General features: G+C 33.7%; 1 protein-coding gene across 1 annotated transcript; it reads right to left on the bottom strand.

Moving 5' to 3' along the window:
- Positions 1-1,250: 1,250 nt before the first annotated feature.
- sb:cb288 lies at positions 1,251-21,229 on the bottom strand. The gene is made up of 5 exons (XM_002663185.5): positions 21,092-21,229; positions 17,585-17,630; positions 17,433-17,501; positions 10,471-10,555; positions 1,251-2,563 (listed from the first exon to the last, which is right to left on the bottom strand). Exons 1-5 carry the CDS (start codon positions 21,146-21,148, stop codon positions 2,509-2,511), a joined length of 312 nt encoding a protein of 103 aa, XP_002663231.1. The 5' UTR covers positions 21,149-21,229; the 3' UTR covers positions 1,251-2,508.
- Between the last annotated feature and the right edge of the window lie 592 nt (positions 21,230-21,821).

Here is a 21,821-nt window from a genome sequence, read left to right as displayed (position 1 = left end):
TGCAAATCTCCCGTTCCACCACATCCCAAAAGAGCTCTATTGGATTGAGTTCTGCTGACTGTGAAGGCCATTTGAGTACAGTGAACTCATTGTCATGTTCAAGAAACCAGTCAGATGATTTGTGCTTATTGACATGGCATGTTATCCTGCTGAAAGTAGCCATTAGAAGATGGGCAGACTGTGGTCATAAAGGGATGGACTTGGTCAGCAACAATGCTCAGATAGGCTGTGGCATCAACACAACGCTTATTTGGTAATAATGGGCCCAAGAGCACCAAGAATATATCACCCACACCATTACACCACCACCACCACCACCAGTCTGAACCGTTGGTACAAGTCAGGATAGATCCATGCTTTCATGTTGTTGACACCAAATTCTGACCCTACCATCTGAATGTTGCAGCAGAAATCGAGACTTATCAGACCAGGCAACGTTTTTCCAATTTTCTATTGTTCAATTTTGGTGAGCCTGTGCAAATTTTGGCCTCAGTTTTCTGTTCTTATGTGACAGGAGTGGCAGCCGGTGTGATCTTCTGCTGCTGTAGCCAATCTGCCTCAAGGTTGGATGTGTGATGCATTGAGAGATGCTCTTCTGCATGCCTTGGTTATAACGAGTGTTTATTTGAGTTACTGTTGCCTTCCTATTAGCTTAAACCAGTCTGGCCATTCTCCTCTGACATCAACAAGACATTTGCGCCCACGGAACTGCCGCTCACTTGATATTTTAATTTTTTATAACCATTCTCTGTAAACTCTAGAGATGGTCGTGTGTGAAAATCCCAGTAGCAGTTTCTGAAATACTCAGACCAGCCTGTCTGGCACCAACAACCATGCCACATTCAAAGTCACTTAAATCACCTTTCTTCCCCATTCTAATGCTCTGTTTAAACTGCAGCAAATCGTCTCAACCATGCCTACCTGCTGAGTTGCTGCCATGACAATTAGAAATTTGCGTTAATGAGCAGTTAGAGAGGTGTACCTAATAAAGTGGCCGGTGAGTGTAGTAAATTATTGCATTTTTTAAATGATTTCAAATATTAAAGACTGTCTTTAAAGGAACTTTTAAAGAGTTTAAATTAACGCTTAAGCTCCAGATGTTGGGCTCTGGAATAAATGTCCTTTATTTCACTAGACAGTCAGCACAGCAGCCACAATCGTATTATTAATTAATTTAATTCATTATTATTACTATTAATTGTATTACTGTAGTGCGGTAATTTTTATGAAGGGACAGAAATCTTTCACAATTCATTAAAAACATCTTCATATTTATTCTGAAGATTAACACAAGGCAGGTTTGGAAATGGGAAAGCATAAAGCTAGCAACATTTTCATTCTGAAGCCATCTAACGTATTAGTTTAAAACAACTGTACAAACTCGTCTTTAATCAAAGTACACATTTGCATACTGGATTACATCGACACACTTTAATCCAAAATAAAAGTCAGATATTCACAGTGAAAACCGCTAATAAAAAAGCCATGACATAAGTAAAATATCTATAACCGCGTACAGCTATTGTGCAAACGGGTATATTATCTACAATAAAAATGTGCAATCTGTAGCTCCCTTTTCTTACATTAACACACACACGTACCCAAAAAGACTTTAACCCAGAAATGTGCTGTTCTCTCTAACCAATACTGCTGTACAAGGCAAATATCTCACAAACTCGCTCTCTCACACCCACACACGCATGCACTCATTCACTGGTGCAGAGTTCACCTGGCCAAAGGGGACGTTTGGAGAAAAACAAACGTCTAGTTTCATAATAGGTGTTATATTTTGTGTGTTAATTAGCATATATAGGCAATAAAATCAAATAAAAGTCCTAAACAGGCAAGTTTACGAAGATAAAAAACATATGGGCTAAAGAATGAAGAGCTTTTGGCTGATTTCCTAGTTTCGTTGAGTTAAAAGTGAACACATCTAGTGACATCTAGTGGACATTTATGTCTTGGTCACTCTTCCAAATCATATATATTTATACACGCTTCAAGAGCACGTTTAATGGATGAACAGTTCATTTTAAAAATAATTTACTTTTACACACCCTCAAGTTGTATTAAATGTGTTTCTTTCTTATTTTTCTGTTTGATAAAAAAAGAAGATGTGTGTGTATGTGTGTGTGAAATCATCAGCCATTGCCATCCATAGTAGGGGTGGGGGAAGTACTGACGTCAATGGCTGCTAATTTTTACATTTTTTCAAAATACCTTCCTTTGTATTTTAAGAAAGAAACTGTAATGTGTTGGAAACATGCCGAATGGGAGTAAATGAGTAAATTTCATTTTTGGGTGAACCATCCCTTTGTCATTTCCTTTAAACATACGCATGCACCTGCACACACACACACATTTTTCAGTTGAATGCCCAAATCACAGATTTTCAGAACTATTTTTCAAATGGGACAGTGGATAATGTGTAGTGATCAGCCAAACAGACATTAAAGCTGCGGCTGATACAGATCCGACCTAAGATGAGTAACTCTGGGCAGGTGGAAGTCAGCATGTAAGAGACCTCTGCTCGTGAGCCCTCAAACTTGCTCTTTTTTTCCTCCTAGCAAGAGACAGGGAGACAAAATAAAAAGTTCAACACTATGGTTTAAATGCATTATGATTATGACAATGCAAGGAATTTTTTCACAGTATTTGAGAGAATAAATAAACAAACAAATAAATTAATAAATCCTATGGGTAAATATTACTAGCCACTTAAGATATTTTATAATGGCTACAGAACAAAAATCCCTATCGTCCAATAACTTGTCTAATTAACTTGTCTTGTTAACTTAATTATGCAAAATACAGTAACTAGTGAAAATATATGCATCATGGCAAAGACAAAAAAAGGAAGAAAAGAAAGAAAAAAATTAATAAATTTGTCTTCGACTGAGGATGATTTTTAAACCAAAACACACAAGTGGTGCATTTGTGTTTAGTAAAGAAAAGTCTTGTGAATGAATGAATATGATATTTGTTTAATATTTCACCATTAATTTGTTTAAATAAATGCATATGCACATAATCTGAATTGTTTGGAATCTAATAAGGGTGTCCGCACCATACATTTGCACAGACATTGTATATATTTTATAACAGCTGTCAAACTCTGCATAAAAATTGAAAAATGTTCATAAATTTTAAAACATACCTTAGAATATTGTTCATCTTGCATTTTTTGATCAATGTTTGATGAATATGTAATATGCATTTGATGTCACAATACTTATTTGATTTTAAAGTGGTTCTCCAAATCTTATACAGTGCTCAGCCTATACAGTTGAAGTCGGAATTATTAGCTCCACTTTGAATTTTTTATTTTTTAAATATTTACCAAATCATGTTTAACAGAGCAAGGAAATTTTCACAGTATGTCTGATCATGTTTTTTTTGGGTTTTTTTTTCTGGAGAAAGTCTTATTTGTTTAATCTCGACAAGAATAAAAGCAGTTATAAATTTTTTAAACACCATTTTTAAGGACAAAATTATTAGCCCCTTTAAGCAATTTTTTTTTCAATAGTCTACAGAACAAACCATCATTATCCAATAACTTGCTAATTACCCTAACCTGCCTAGTTAACCAAATTAACCTAGTTAAGCCTGTAAATGTCACTTTAAACTGTATAGAAGTGTCTTGAAAAATATCTTGTCAAATATTATTTACTGTCATCATGGTAAGGATAAAATAAATCAGTTATTAGAGATGAGCTGTTAAAACTATTATGTTTAGAAATGTGTTGAACAAATCTTCTCTCTGTTAAAAAAAGAAATTCGGGGAAAAAATGAACAGGGGGTCTAATAATTCTGACTTTAACTTGATGTAAATATATATATATATATATATATATATATATATATATATATATATATATATATATATATATATATATATATATATATATATATATATATATACATACTTGGTTTGTTGGCTTATTTCTTTCGGGATTTTTTTTCATAATTTACTATATATTTGATCATTATAATTTCTGTATGTTTTAATATAGAACATTTGAAAAGTTTGTAAGATTCTAATTAAAAAAGTTAATTTATCTTATTTATGAATTAATGAGTCATATTCATTTAATTATCAAAACATTACTGCCTGGTTTCATAAACCGAGCATAATCAAAGTATAAGCTTTAGTTAAAATAAGGTATTTAGGGCTCTTTTATAAAAAGGACTCAAAAAAACTCGCTGGTTTTCATCTTGAAACAAAACATTGAAAGAGACATATTTGTCATTTCTAAGATATTTACAGTTAAGACGACATGCAGTTATTCTGGATTAGCCTTAAAGGTGCAGTAATCTTCCGAAATGCTAACCGCTTAGCATATATCATGTCTCAGAGCGTGCACTGAGACATGAAAGCAGACCACAAGTTCATGTCATTCGCCAGTTAGAAATGTAGTTAGTGTTTGGCCACACTTATTTCAGAGCGAATATTCAGAGTAGCATGGTAAACAGTCTAGCGAGGCTGTCATTGTTCATTGTTGACAGGGACGCAAAGTTACAACAATTCAAGGGCCCTCACATTTTGGGGCTACGGCACCTTTAAGCCTTGTATGTGAAACACTTTATTTTAAATAGTTATAATTTTTAAATAGTTATGTTTCATCTTTTAGCCATTCAGACAATCTCCTAGTGAGAGCACTCTAAGCTTTAAATAAAAAAACAAACATTTTTTGGCCATTTAAAGCTGCAGTAGATGATTGTCTAAAGAATTTTCTTTTTTTGTTGTTTGTTTTTTTTGTGCTGGTTTAAAGTCTCTTCACATTCCAATAGTACTGATTAAAATAAATTATCTAAATGTATTTATTAGATTTTTATATTCTGGGTGAGGCATAAAACTAAAAAATGTTCATCCAATTAATTATTGTTGGGCTGACATTTTCGATAATTCTGATAGGTAGTGCTAAAAAGTCTGTCAGCAATTGTAGATTTGTACATCTGCAGCCGTTCATGACACCATGGATGAAGGTTTTCTTTTAGACAGCTAATGTTGTTTGAAAACTATTTTAGTCATTTAGTCATTAGTCAGCTGATGTAGATTTTTTGTTGTTACAAATTGGTTATATGCACAGAAGTGTTGTTCAGCCACTGAAATCTCCCAGTGAAAGACTGATGTGACTATTTTCAGTTTCATAAGTTATTCTTGTTTAGTTTAACAACAAAACAAATTAAACAGCACTATTCAGCCTATTCTACATTGGTGAGGTTTTATATTCACAACACATTGGTTCATTTTTGAACAATGACAACCTGCGTTGCGCTCTCTATATTGTTCACCATACTACTTTGAATACTCTGTCTGAAATAGCATGCAAGTATGGCTTAGTAATAAGTGTAATTCCTGCACCTAGCCAGCCAACCACTGAGCATACAGATAGTCGCTTTAGACATTGTAGACACATCATGTGAGAGAGACCTTGCGTGCATGAAATATTGCACATTATGACAAGTTTTGCTAGCAAACTACATAACTGAAAATGTGCTAGATAGAGGTGTAAACCTACACTACAATTATTTTAAAAGTAATAAAATAATTTATAGCATTTTAAAAGTAGTGTATTTATCTTTTTAAATGTTCACTGTCATTTTAATAAGAGCAAATTAACTTTTATTTAAAAACTATTATTTGTACTCAGTCTTTGCTTGCTTAAGTGATGTTTGCCAAGTTTTGTAAGAAAACTCCAGAAAAACATGTTGCTCTCCATGAACTATATGGGTGACTCTATAGTTGCAGGTACATACTGTAGTGACCACGGTTATCCTTTTTCTAGCTTGTAAAAAATTGTTACATCTTACATTTTTGATTATTTATAAAATGTCTTAATCATTTTCAAAGATCATATTACCAAAAATCATGAATTCTTAATGTTCGAATTAGTCAGTGTATTTTTCCATCATTGTGCAATCAAAAATAATTTATTTTACTTTTCTTAAAAAAAATTCACCAATATTTTAATTTTAAATGTTTAAACTGTAAACTGCCAATACTATTACCACAATTACAAAAGGAAAACTGAATATTTCATTAATCACATATTGGACAAATTAAAAATATTTTAATCCCCATTTTATTAGTATTATGTGATCTTTGTAGTTATAGCAAGTAGAATGTTTGGCTACAAAGTTGTAAAACTATGAATTGTTACAGTCAATTTAGTAAAAACCCATTAGGATTTTTCTGGCTATGATTTATTATCATTTCTAAACATTACTAAAATCATTCATGACAGAGTTGACAAAAAAAAAAAAAACTTTTATTCCCTAAAATTAAAACAATTAATTATTTATGTTTAGCAAAATGAATTATAAAAGATAAATATGCTCTATAAGATACTGGAAATAATTGCTGTTTTTAAAGAGTTTTATTCCTTAACTTTTTATAAATGTAAAATATACATGCAATAGAATCACCCATATTGTTTTTTATGCATCTTTACAATAACTGTAGTGTTGTCACTATGCTGGAATTTACAACTTTGAGATGATACCTTCAAAAAATATCAACCATATCAAAATATCAATATTCCATACAATTTTCTATATTTTGTGATTTAAAAAAAAAATCTTAATGTTAATTTTAATTATTATTTATTGCACCAGAACCAATATGGACATTAGTATTTTTAATTACATGAACTAATTTTTGAATAGCAGATTTTCTTTGCATATTAGCCTAATTATTAGTGGTAGATAATACATTACCATTTATAGCCTAATCAAAAAAAAAAAAAAAATCAGAGTTTATTTCACATATAACATGTTTTAATCGACACACACAAGGCGTTTCACATGCTTTATCATAGTGCTCTGTGTGTGTGCGTCCCCCTGCTCCCTGAAACATCTTGAATTATCAATATTTATTCTATTCATTATTGAATTCTGAATTTTTAATATTGCATTGCACTATTGTTAACCAAAACAGTTTAGGATATCTTGTGTATGATTTTGACGTTTTTCCCTGATCAGTTAAAAGGTTCAATAATAGAGGAGATCACATATGATAATTAGAGAGATTTAAAGGGAAAAAGGAAAACACGTCAATCGACAGCACTTTAAACGGCTTTCCTATTTAATTAATTAAATCAGTGATATTGAAATGAGTTCACTTACTAACCTCTCGATATTGTTTATACAGATGAAGGACACGAAGCAGCGCGCGTCAAGAGAAGAGCATGCGTTTAGAGAGAGCAAAGCAAAAGCAAGATTATGGGCCCTATCATACACCCGGCGCAGTGTGGCGCAAGGCGTGGAGCAGCAGTCTTTTGGTAGTTTCAGCTTGGCGCAAGAGTCGTTTTGAGGCGTTGCGCTACACTGTTTAAATAGCAAATGCATTAGCGCTCATTTTTTCGCCCATAGGCGTTCTGGTCTAAAAAGGAAGGCGTTCTGAGGCAGACCGCTGGCGCATTGCTATTTTGAGAATCTATAATAGATTTTTCATTAGACCAAAACTAACCCGGTCTAAACTCCGGCGCAGAGTTGCGCCTCGCTTACACACTGCTTAATACGCACAAGAGAGCAATAGGCAAATATCTTTACATATGAAAAAATGTAAATATTAAGGATATATATAGGATATAATAAGTATAGATATAGGATATAAATATAAAGGATTAAAATATTACAAAACATTATTTTCTAGCCTACATAAATAGGAAAAACCACTGCTTTTATGTTTTCTTCTTATCGGGAGTCTTTTTCAGTTCATTCATAACAATTTGCTTTTGTATAATGTTATTATTATTAGCAGTATTATTTATTATATCCATATTTATATTTATATTTGTTTTATTAAAAACAAGCTTAGATTTGCCCACCTGTCAGGTTTTAGACTATATGGGGCACAGCATGTGTTTTAGGATATAACTCAGGTTTTTGAGCACATTTTGCTATTATTATTCATTTATTCGTTTGCTGGAAATTAGAACTGAATTTAGAAATAGTTTTGAAACGAATATTTGCGCTTAACAAACAAAATTATTTATTTATAGACTAATTGATGTCTGTGCGTAAAGGTTTCCCTATCCAAGAGCGAAAGTGAAAGTGATCCATTATCTCTCATTCCCACGCAGTAGATGCTCTGTTTAACAGTTTTCTGTTAAAAACTGTTAACTGTTTGCTAGTGAAATGTTCATTTTTTTCCCACTTAGACCTACTTTGCGTCCTGTAAATATCGAATGCGCTCTTAGCACGACGCAGCTGACTCTTAAAGGGAATGGGAGATGAGACTGTAATTGATTTATTCTCAAAACACCTATAACTCATTAAGAAAATAAACTCAACCCTTTTAGAACATGCGCCGCGGCGCAAGGCAGATTTTCCGTCCTTAAATTAGAAAAAAAACGTGTCCTGACACGCCCTGAAAGTGTTTGCGCCCTGCGTTTTGCGCTTTGCACATGGACCGTCAAAATAGAGCCCTATGTGTGGATATGTGTCGAAATATTGATGTTTTTGACACAAACTGCAACAAAGTGCTTTGGACTCTTTTGTGAATTTTGTATGTTGCACTTTGCATGAACTTTACTACTGAAACTGCCTGTGATTTGTCCGTTTCTGTGCGTCATTAACAGATAGTGATTTTAATATTTGCTCTTTCCGTGAGAAAAATGCTATAAATGTAATGCCCAATACATCCTCGCGATTATCTCACTCAGTGCTGCTAAACTGTTTGTGTTTTTAGACTTCCTATTGTATGAATTACGACTGCATAAAATTATATTAAAGGGAAGTGCATTTGGTAATGCGTGCTCATACGCGTGATGCGCACAGAAACCTGCGCTCTATGCTGAATGGTTTCTCTTTCATCTTTTGCAGCCTGAATCAGTTACAAATATTAAAACGGAATACTTTATTCAAGATTATAAAGGAGTCTGGCTTGCCAAAGCATGTTTTTTGAAGCTCACGATCACAACTTATGCTGCTTTCTCATGAAACGCATCGGGAAAAAAATTGCTGTTATCTGATGTAGGGCCAGGGTGGGCCAAGCTTCTGACTGGGTGGGGAGCTGTGGAGCCGGGCCTGCGAGCGAGTTCTTTCTTACACCCCAATGATTGGTCACGTGCTCAACAGAAAGGGCTGCGATTGGCTCTAACGGTCTGGTGCTGTTCACCAATGAGTGACGCGGCTAAGCGGTAGTGGTGATAACAGCGGCCGTGATAGACGCAAAGGAGAAAACTTGCTCTGCAAACATGCTCATGTCTGTATCCAGAAGTATCACTTTAACAGCCGAGGAGAGGAAACTACCTCATGCCAGCAGGTCAAAGGTGCACAGAGGGAGAGAGAGAAATGCCGCTTACTTTCAGTTACTCCGTAATTTCAGCTTCTGCTGTAAGTGTCAGTAAAAGACTGTCCAGCAAACACACGCATTTAAATTGTGCACAGTTTCTGTGTTTTAAGCTTTGTAAATACTCATGCTTGCCTCCCTCGCCATAGTAAACTACCGCGACAGGACATTTGAGATAAATTAAATCACTAAACAATAACCGGTTATGATTATAACTGAATCAATACCAAATTGTCCGCGTCTGCATCGCGGTGCACCGAAGAAACAATTAATTTTGACACCCCTAATAGATATAGTACAGTTTTTCCATTTAAAATTGTAGCATTACAAAGTACTATAAAGTTTTCTAACTGGCGAATGACATGATCTAGTGGGTCTCTGTCATCTTTAATGTGCGTTCATGATTTCAAGAGGCGTGGAATTGGATGGCAGGGGAGGGATTGTGTTTCAAAGATATTATGCTAACTGTTAGCATTTAGGCAGATCACCTACTGCACCATTAAAACTTGACTCTTCTGTTGTTTCAAGTAAGACTGACAAAATAAATGAAAAGTTGCTATTTTCTAGGCCAATATGGTGAGAAACTATAGTACACAATAAAAATACAGAAGAGTCAACTTTTAAATATGATCAATATTTCTTTGAGTGAGATGCCAATGGTCTTATCCGATTTAATGGTTTATGCTAAGCTAAGCTAACGGTGTTCACACCATACCCTGGAAAAATTAAGATTAAAATTAAAAATTATAAAAAACAAAATGTTTAATTTTAGGGAAGTTGCAATTTACAAAAAAAAAAAAAAAAAAGCGAATGTAAATGTCACTTTTTTTACATACTTTTACACACACAGAGACACATGCAGTACTTGTATACATGGTTTACAGGAACACTGCATAGATGTAATGTATTTTATACTGTATAAACTGTTTATTGTTTGGCCCTAACCTAACCCCTACCCTGAAACACAACACTCACAGAAAACCTGTGGCAAAATTTTAAGCATAACTTTTAAGCATTTTGAATTCCAGAGACAAGAGTTGCATCCCTGTAAACCACCTTAATAGAGTATAACCAAGTCATATCAATGCTATTATAAATCTTGATGTCCCTGTAAATCACATAAACCTATACACACACAGTCACTTATTAAAAAAAATGTGTTGGGTTCATACCGTTTGGGTGGTGAAATCATGCATTTCCACAGAACAGTGTAGAGCGCTAACAGAAATGCTATAAACACTGCAGCAGCGATCGCACCTGCAAACACACACACACACACACACACACACACACACACACACACACACACACACACACACACACACCCCGTCACACTGCTGTCTGAAAACATGCATCAGCAAAGTCTCATAATTGTTTCTTCCACACAGAGAAGAGCTCAAGTTGCTATTTCCCTCAGAGATCTATTGTTTTTTTTCAGTGAAAAACTGCAAAGTGGACACTTTAGTTCTGTTAGTAAACATCAGATGTACTAATCGGAGGCCTGTGAAAGGTCAGAGGTGGGAGAGAGGAGCCTGAGAATCAGCATATTGTGACAAACACATTCATGTGCTGTAATGAGGGAACAGAAGTAGAATTTCAGACATGACATGGAAACCAGTCTGAGCCTGAAGGAGAGGGAAAAAATACAGCAAAGCAAAGCTTTAACGCTGCATATTTACATACAACACCCTGATGTTCAAATGTGTCAAGTTTTTCTTTAAAAGTAATAAAATTATGGTTTGAAACATTTTAAAATCGCATTATTTAATTATTTATCTTAAATGATGCAACAAGTATTTATGTAGAGCTAAACTACATACCCTTGAGACCTTAATTCATCTTTAAATTTCATCTTTAAAATTATGATATGTATGCATGTATGTATGTATGTATGTATATTTTTTTATTTTTTTTTTAAATCTATGAGCTCAAAGTCCAGAAAAGGCACTAGCAACATCCTCAGAACAAGCCATGTGACTTTAGTTGTTCAACTGTAATCAAATTAAGCTCAAAAAACAATTTTGTGCACCAAAAAAAAAAAAAAAAAAAAAAACATACCTGTAAAATGATTTTGTTTGCCAAAGTGTTCCTTTTAAGGACAGCAGTGCAACACGCAAATGCCGTATTGCGAGCTAGTAAATGTGCACCCTAACATGACACAGAAGAGAAAACATTGGCAAACAAAGTCATTAAAACGGTTTTTGTTTGTTTTGTTGTTGCTATCTATGGAAGATGAAAGAGCTCTTGGATTTAAAATATCATAATTTGTGTTCAAAAGATGAAAGAAGGTCTTGGAGGTTTAAAACAACAAAAGGGGAGTAATTAAAAACTATGAAAAACTTAGGGTGAAGTCATATTTTACATTTTAATCATCAGGAAATGTATGTATATTTAAAAATTTTAAAAAAGATATATATATAGTCAGAATGATTACCCCCCCCCCCCCTAAATTATTAGCCCCCCTGTTTATTTTTCCCCAAAACTTCCGTTTTAACTGAAAGAACTTTTTTTTTCAACCCATTTCTAAACATAATAGTTTTAAAAACTCCTTTCTGATGACTGATTTCTTTTATCTTTGCCATGATGACAGTAAATAATATTTGACTAGATATTTTTCAAGAAACTTTTATACAGTTTAAAGTGACATTTAAAGGCTTAACTGGGTATTTAGGTTAACTAGGCAGGTTAGGGTAATTAGGCAAGTTAATGTATAACTATCGTTTGTTCTGTAGACTATCAGAAAAATATAGCTTAAAGGGGCTAATAATTTTGACCTTAAAATGGCTTTTAAAAAATTAAAACTGCCTTAATTGTAGTCGAAATAAAACAAATAAGATTTTCTCCAGAAAAAAAAAATATCAGACATACTGTGAAATTGTCCTTGCTATTTTAAACATAATTTAAGAAATATTTAAAAAAAGAAAACAAAATTTAAAGAGGGGCTAATAATTCTGACTTCAGCTGTGTGTGTGTGTAACAATGAAAAAGAAAAAAATCAGCTCTATATAAAAATACCTTAAAGCAATCTTACTCAACAAATAGTTAAAATCCCTTGAGTAATTTTGCATTGCTTGTACCTTTACAGAAACTTAACCACAAGTATATTAAATTTAAAAATACTTTGAATGCACAAAGTATTGTGCATATGTTTGTTTGTTTGTTTGTTTTAAAATCTGAGAAAATCAGAACTTTAAACATTACAAATGTACTTTTTTTTCAGCTGAACAACCTTTTTCTTGGCATGATTGAGCTGCGCTTGATCAGTTTGTTACGGCTACAGTACAGATTATAATTTAATTAATGTAAGCACATTTATGGCATTTATTCAGTCATACAACTTATTCATTTTATTTCAATTAAATAAATCATTTGTTTTTATATTATTGTTATTATTATTATAATTATTATTTATTTTATTCTAAAAAAGACAAGTTTTAAATACTACAATAAATTAAATTTATTTACAACATACAATTATGCATAAAAATATGGATAACTTTTACACAAATGTTATTGTAAGGATGCAAGAAAGATGATTAAACTATATTGGTAGTAGAGTTAATCAATTTTCCCTTTGTTAAAGGGGTAGCACAGAGTGTATTTTTAAGGCTTGGTTGTGTTTATAAGATGTAAAGCAATGTGTGCTGATGATTCAGTTATGCAAGATTTTTTCATATATCTTCCTTTGATTATATACAGCTACTCAGCTAACATGAAACGGTTTCTCTGAAAGGCCCGCCCTCAGGAGGCTCAGATTGGTCAGCTAACATAATGTGCTTTGATTTGCGGAATGGCTCCAGGAAGCGTCTTTGTTATAACAATATAGCACATCTGGCCACACCCCTTTGCTACTGTATGCGCATAACTCATGATCTTATTAACCCGGGTGTATTTTTTTGTAGTCCCCAAACTTTGTTCGCTGTAGGCTTTGATAAGCTAATGCTGTTAAAGCCAATGTCTCACTTTACATTAAACTTTGAGCGTATTACATTCAGAGATGTTGTTTATGTCCACACAGCTAAATTACGCATCAACTAAACTTTAAATATTATATCACAGTAGACCACACCTTTAAACATGTTTTTTTAGATGGACTGTTGCATTGGTTAGCTTAAGGAAAATTAAGACCTGTTTAAAAGTATTTAAGACGTAAAACACAATTTAATGGATCTAAATTTTAAACCTGAGGCACAAATTTTGGTTTTTAACATTTAAGACATTTTAAGACTTTTTAAGACCCTGCAGACACCCTGAAAATAATTTTTACTGACAAATCAACCCAATCTCACAAGGAACTGTTACTTTTATTTACCATCAGAAAAGTGTCCAATTTGTACTAATTCAAATTATTTAATTCATATAAAAACATGATTTTTAAAAGGAGGCGTGTCCCCAAACCCCACTGCTAACCCTACCCCTCATTTGGGGATGAGCAAATTATACTAAATTGTACAAATAGGATCATAAAAATTCTAATTAGCCACCAAATCAAAAAGCTGCAAAATGCAGTGAGATTTCATTAATCATTTGAATAAAACCTGGTGGTTTGAAAGATAGGAACAAAATTTTAAGATTTATTTGGTGATCTTTAAATTAATGTCATAAAACTGATCTAGATATGCCAGACTACATATTTTGCATATAAACTGGTATATTGAATTATATCTTTCTTTATTGTTTTGATGTTTGCTGTGTCTATAAATACAGTGGTTTCTAGGTGTGATATTTCTAGACAAAAATAACCTCATCATCTTTATCAGGCAAAGGAAGATACAAGTGCTGACATCAAGTGATTCATTTCACACTTGAATTCTGTTACTCTCAGAGCACACAGAAGAAAAACACAAACATCACCCAGTGCATAAAAACACAGAGAGCTGAGAGGTTGCAGATAAGTCGTCTTCCCCAAGCGTTTGTTTTGACAGGACTTGTTTTGTGGGCATAAGCCACATGACAGTCACACAAAAACACAGATTTAACCTTTAGGCAGAGCCACTGAAAAGACTTTGGTCAACCTGATGAATGTCTGACTGACAAGAAAGAGATTGGAAAAAACTAATTAAACATGTACTTCAATTAGCAAACAATACTGATGATAAATTCCTAGGAGGAAAGTTGAATTGAGAAACATACTACTGTTTAAAAGGTTGAGTTGTCTAAGATTTGATAGTTTTGAAAGAAAGTTAATAGCTTATAATTCTCCTCAGTGCTGCATTTGATTAAAATACACTAAAAAAAGTTAAACATTAATATTCAGTAAATGTTTTCAAATTGAATGCATTTTAAAAATATTAAAAATAAAGCATGTAAAGTGAAGTTTTTTTTCAACAGCAAAACTAAACATTGACAGGGTTTCATGATTCTTTAAACATAAAAACTTTCCAATATGCTAATTTTATACTCAATAGACTGTTTGTATTTTTGTTGAAAATGTTGTTGTTGATCCAGCAAACACTAAATATTGTCCAACCTTTATGATTTTTAAAAATTATTATTACTATTTGTATTATTTATTTTTTTTTGTCACTTGAGAACTAAATCCCATTCTAGAAACATTTCTTCTTATGTCTAAGTTATTTTACAACCATAATAAATTACTAAAATCATTACTAATTTATTATTTATTTGTCACTAAATGTTAGGTTTGGGTAATTTCTGTGTGGAGCTTGCATGTTTTCCCTACGTTCGCGCAGGTTTCCTCCTGGTGCTCCGGTTTCTCCCACAAGTCCAAAGACATGCGGTACTGGTGAATTGGGTAAAATAAAGAAAAAACTAAAACTAAATTGGGTAAACTGTCCGTAGTATATGAGTGTGAATGGATGTTTCCCAGTGATAGGTTGCAGCTGGAAGGGCATCTGCTGCGCAAAAAATGTGCTGGATAAGTTGGTTCATTCCACTGTGGCGACCCCACATTAATAAAGGGACTAAGCCGAAAAGAAAACAATTGAAGGAATGAATGTTAGTTTTGGGATGGCACTGTCACCCTACAGTAAAAAGGTTGCTGGTTCGAGTCCTAGCTAAGCCAGTTGGCATTTCAGTGTGGAGTTTGCATGTTCTCCCCTTGTTCACGTGGGTTTCCTCCGGATGCTCTGGTTTCCCCTACAGTCCAAAAACATGCAGTGAGTTCGAAGAACTAAATTGGCCATAGTCTATGAGTGTGCGTGTGAATGCAAAAGTGTATGGGTGTTTCCCAGTACTGGGTTGTGGCTGGAAGGGCATGCGCTGCATAAAACATAAGCTGAAATATTTGGCGGTTCATTCCGCCGTAGCAAACCCTATTAAATAAGGGATTAAGCTAAAAGAAAATTAATGAATGTTACAATATGATAACTTACACAGATTCCGGATTTTAGGTTTATTACTCCTTATAATTTAGGGTAACACCAACAAAAATAAAGATTCCAGAACATACAAGAGTGAGTATTTTTAAACATTTTCTTTAAATAACACCTATTATTCAGAATGTTTTATAACGGTTAGTTTTGGGGAAATTTGTACAAAAATTAGGTGTACATTAGAAGAATGTTACAATAATGTGAGACAAACAAACAAACTAGTTTTCTGCAATGAAACCTTTGGCTGACCAAAATCAAACCCTAATAATAATAATAATAATAACAAATGTTAGCTTAGGTGCTGCAACTAGCACTTTCTTTTTTATAAATTAATTTATCTCGAGTCGTTTATGTTTTTTTATTTATAGTATTTTAAGGATTCTTAATTAGAAAGTTCAAAAGCATATTATTTAAAACATTAATTTAAAATAAATCTTATGTAACTTTATGGGTGTCTTTTTGATCTCTTAATTGCTTTAAGTATTCATCAAAAATATTAATGGCAAGGCAAGTTTATTTATATACACAATAGTAATTTCAGGTGCTTTACATAAACAGGAATAAAAGACAGGATAAAATAAAAACAACAAAGAATAAAACTAAGATAATTACAGATTAAATTGTGTTCAACTATTATTAAAAATGGAACATTTTACTAAACACATGCTAATAAAATGATGGTGTTTCACTTTATGGTGACTGTGGCCCCGTTTACACTAGTGCGTTTTAGTTTTAAAACGGCGTTGTAGAATGAAAACGATCCGCGTCCACACTCGCGTTTTACCCAGCGTTTCTGAACAGCTCTCCGTCCACACCAAAACGCTGAAAACGCACATCACGTGACCACACACACACTCTCGAGCAAGCGGTCCAGCATTTCTACCCAGATGAGAGCTCTGTTTGTCGGACTGCTCATCAAGCATCTCCCGCTGGATCTAATCTCACTATATTTGCTAAACGTGATATTTCATTCATGTTGTTGTCTTTATCTAACGACATAGGCCAATTCCCTGACTTTGGTCATTGGAATCTATTAAGTTACTTGTTCACGGGTAACATGTTTTGGTTAAGCGCAAAAATAAGTTAATGATTAATCCAGGCACATTGACTGATCGCTTGCCTTTATTTCCTACAATGTATAAACTTATTGTATGTTATACTTTTATAATTATCGATTATTAAAACTGATGTTCAGCAAAAGAGAGGGTGCGTTTGTATTTTCACTGAAATTGAAAGGAAACAGTTGTTATTGGCTCCGTTTTGTTATAAATGTCCACACAGTGAAGATGACGCTCATATATGCAGCACGACGCCTCAACATTTCTGCTGTCTGTTAAGTTGCTAATATTAAAAAGAAAATAGGCAGTTATATCATGTTTACATTTTATTGTTGAGAAAGTGAAACAACGTAGCCAAGGTGATGTGAATGAAGTTATAAAGTACACTGTTCCCTTTGAAGATTTACCCGTGTCCTCGGTATGTTTTCCATATCAAACTGAGAAGGGGGAGACTGCAGCCTTGATCAAACTTGCGAAGTCTTAACTTACAAGAAGAGGATGCGAGACTGAACTGTGTGTGGGCTACTTAATATTGAGGAAAAGCCCCAATCAGATAGGCGAACGTTTGCAGCCCCGCCTCAGTTTTAGAATGAAAACGGCCTTTCCAGCGTTTTCAAAAAGCTCCGTTTTCGGCGCTTGAGAACTCCGGCGTAGTGTGGACGGATGGCGTAACCGTAGCAAAACTTATGCGTTTTCAAACTAAAACGCACTAGTGTAAACGGGGCCTGTGAAAAGTAGTACCTGGTATGATTCCACTCTGTCTGCTCACTGGAGTGTCAGCAAGAGGAGGTTTACCGCCAGTCACTGAGCCTTTAAAGACAATGATTTTAGAAAATGCATATAAATAAACACCATTAACACGGCATCATTATTAAGACTGCTTAATGCATTACCATTTCTAAAGGAGTTGGAGGGGAGCCATGAAGAGACTGGAAAAATCTAAAAAAAAGAGAAACAATTGCTCAATGAGTAGACAATGGACTTGATTCAATTGCAAAACTGTTACTGTAAGGGTTAAATAAAACTGAAGGGGTTAAATAAAAAAGTTGAAACATATATTATTTGTTCAGACAGACAGATAGATTAAGTCTAGCTCACGCAAAACTGAAAATTCTGTCTTTATTTACTTGTCCTTCACTTGCTCCAAACCTGCTTGTCTATTTTCTTCTTCTGTTGAATGCAAAAGATAGTGTGAAGAAAGCTTGAAAACCTGTAACCATTAACTTTCAAAATATATGTTTTAATGGAAATCAATGGTTACAGATTTTCTCAAACAGATTAAAGAATCTTATAAAGGTTTGGAACCACTTGAGGGCGAGTAAAGAATGTTGCGTGAACTATCCCTTTAATAAATAAAAATTACAAACACAAACATACAAATAACGACAACACTGATATAATTTTTTAAAAGATCTTCCCATTTAGTCAGTGATAAATATTCTAAAATTCCTCCTGGAGAGTGATGTTACATATGAAATGAAAGTTGTTTTTGAAAGCGTGGCTTTATTTTGAATAACAGCTGTAAAGGCCAGTGCTCATGAACTCTTGAGACACCTACAGGTATCTGTGTGAACCGGGGACGTCAAATTCCTATGATCAGTCTTCATTTAAATGAACAAACAGATTAAATGATTAACTAATGAATTACCTGGGCCCGGTTTTTCAAAAGGTTTAATCCAAATAAAATTTATCCGGATTTAGTAATCCTGTTTTTGCGATCCGTAATCACGTAATCCAGCTTACTTTTTGAGCCAGTTTTTCAAAGCAACATCGGATTGGATCAATCTTATCTGGATAGGAACTTTTCAGGATCACTAAATCTGGATAACCAGCGCTCAAACAGGATAGGACATCACAATGTAGAACTATAGATATGTAAAGATTAGAATAGCCAGCATGGGGTCAATATAACTTTATTTTTATTTAAAATGAAAACTAAGAAAATTTGATAATTATTTAAACAATAATTAATAATAATAAAAACAAGAAAAACAACACCCCATCCTCTTTAAGCAGTCCGCTCATCTAACACCTACAACACTGTACATTGAGGATATTTATAAAAAAAATTCAAATATAGATGTAAATAAAAAAAGACTTAATGTCAAAAACTCCACAATAATATCAGACTTCCTCAACTGATGTGGAGAGACCAGCTTTTCTGAGCGTAGCCTTTAGGAGGCGGATCTCAAGTCATTGGCCTTGGTTTGCTGCAGTTTGGTTAGAGTCAGTTGTTTCTCTGCCAGAAGCTGTGCTTCTGCACTTTCAGTCTCTTTTTGCAATTGTTGAAAGAGATTTCAAAAATCAGTCATTACCATTCTTTGCATTTTTTTTTTATTCTGCAATCATTGCATGCATCACTAATAAATATTCTAAAAAGAAAAATATTTTCCATTGTGATGAATATATATATATCAATTAGTAAGAATAAAATGTATTGTTTTTGGTCAGTTTTGACAGCTGTTTGGGGGATTATTTTATGAGGCCAAACTCTTTCTACTTTGCTGTAGGCCTATACTGAAAGGCTGAATACGTTTAAGCCTATACTCACTATAGCCTGACGGATGAACAAATAAAATTAAAATCTTATGAATAAATAGTATATCTCATAAGATACTGCATGATCCAAAAACAGAATTATTTAATACATTTTTTAAGTTTTCATTACATTTTGGGCATGAAATCCACGCTAAATCTACCCTTCTGATGGGATCAGTTTAATCCAGGTTTTTTGGATCAAAGTGATCCAGATCCTACAAAAAAGGTCTGAACAACCCAAACTAAAGGTTTGATCCGGATCAAAACCAAGATTAGATTACGTGATCTAATCCGATCATGTAATCTGTTTTTTCTTCTGAAAAACCCATTTTTAAGATTTGATCCAATCCCTTATCCAAAATCCTAGTGGATTACTTTTGAAAAACCGGGCCCTGATGTTAACCTTAATAAGTGCACGTTAATCCTGCTACCGTGGACTGGGGAAAAGCTGGATTTAATATATGCAGGTTCAGACTTTCTCCATAATAATATCATTTCAGAAAAGCATTGATTGCAAATTCTAAATAGGGAAATCAGATTATCAGCCAATGACTATTAAAGTACACCATTGTTCACCAGGCAATCAAATGTTTTGAAGTCATACATGCGACTACAGACCAAATATTCAAGAGAGCGATAAACAACATAGTGATATTTAGTCACAAGTTGTCACTATTTAAAACTGAATGAATGTGCGATTATAAAACCAACTTACCTCAATCTATAGTGACACATTTTCACCAGCATGACAAAATAATAATTATAAAAATAATAAAACATTTTATTTATATTGCGCTTTTCTCAAACTCAAAGCCCTGACAAGAGCATCAACACACAGAAGAAAATGAAATACACAAAAAAGTAAGAATAAAATATTGATAAAAATATACATATTAAAAGAAGGCCTCATAAGTTATAAGCAATAATAAAAAGATGAGTTTTAAGAAGTTTCTTAAAACAGTCCAGGGAACTGGCGTTTCTGATATTTGTGGGGAGAGCATTCCACAATTTAGGTGCACGATAAGAGAATGCCCTGCCTCCCATGCTGCTAAGTTTGCAACAGGGCTGATACAAGGTGAGCCCCTTGACTAAGAATAAGTACATGACATCCTTTTATTTATCTATGTGTACTGTTAATTTATGGCTAGTAGGAATAAAGAAAAAATATATAATTTAATAACCACTCAAATAAATGTAATGGCTAATACAAAGTGTGTTAACAGTGCCATCTCTGAAGTAAACAACAACTGCTGCTTATTTTTAATAAATCGTGCTTGGAGCAACTTAATAGATGAGTAAATACTCATTTTAGGGTTAACTATCCCTTTAAAGAACTCAGAAAGAGAGGGGGCATGTCCCAACACTGTTGTTTAACAAAGATAAGAAACTATGCCATGACTGAAAGTTTCCAAAACATGCTGGAAGACAGGAAATGAGAGAAAGAGGAGGGCAAGAGAGATTGACCATTTCCCAAGATGTTTACAGTTCATCTTTGATTATAAATGCAGTCCTCAGTCTTGTAACTTTTCCTTATAAACTAAACTACATATAACTGAATAAAACAAAGAGATACACTGACCTCATTTAGACATTTGAAGTATCATCTGAATTTTTGTTTAAAATAAGCATTTTTCTGCAGGCTACAGTGTGTAGATTCAATTTAACTTTTGAGCCAAAGAACGTTTTATTTTCATTTAAAGTGAATTATTTGAACATAAACATACTGTAGGCTATTATAAACGTAGGCTATTTCCTAATTAAGAGAAAAATGATATAAAGAGCGGCGGGTTAGCATTTAAAACAACTGCACTGCAAAACAGCTGATTGTTGCATTGCAAAGCTTCGCTTGTTTGCTTGTATACCTGTGTGAGGTTGTGGTCTTGTGGTTCTTCAAAGGAGCTGCTGTTGTTGTTTCTCATCTCCGTCCTCGTGTTTCCCCGTGTTTGTTTGTGTGTGTGTTCCGTGGTTATCACGAGTCGCCCATTGTGAACAGATCGAATGAGAGACTTTCAGACGAACCCCCTTTTTTCACTTTAAGTGGGCGGAGCAAGAATAAATAGTGGGCGGGACAACGACTGTCACTAACATTTATGTTATGGTGTTAGGTGTGTCTAATTTATTTATTTTTCAAAAAATTGCTGTGAGATGTATATGTTCCATGTACATATTTCATAATAAAGGGCAAAAAAGTTTTGCAACATGCAAAAAAAAACTCTTAAATGTTATTTCAGTGTTTTTAATGTAGGCTATTATATCTTTCCATGTGTGAGTTTATAATTATGAATTAAAACGATATTAATATTACTTAAGAATAAATAATTAATTTAATTAAGATACAATAGGTACTGTCCAACTGTTTGTTAATGCACTTTTCCAATCAGCCAATCACATGACAGCACATGACGATCTGACTTCAAACCAAACATCAGAATGTGTAAGAAAGGTGATTTAAGTGACTTTGAATGTGGCATGGTTGTTGGTGCCAGACGAGGTCTGAGCATTACAGAAACTGCTGATTTGCTAGGATTTCACACACAAACATCTCTAGGGTTTAGAGAGAATGGCCTGAAAAAAAAGTAAATATCCAGTTCT

This window comes from Danio rerio, chromosome 8, assembly GCF_049306965.1.
Source record: "Danio rerio strain Tuebingen ecotype United States chromosome 8, GRCz12tu, whole genome shotgun sequence".
Lineage (NCBI taxonomy): Eukaryota > Metazoa > Chordata > Actinopteri > Cypriniformes > Danionidae > Danio > Danio rerio.
This window is presented reverse-complemented; position numbering and strand designations above follow the sequence as displayed.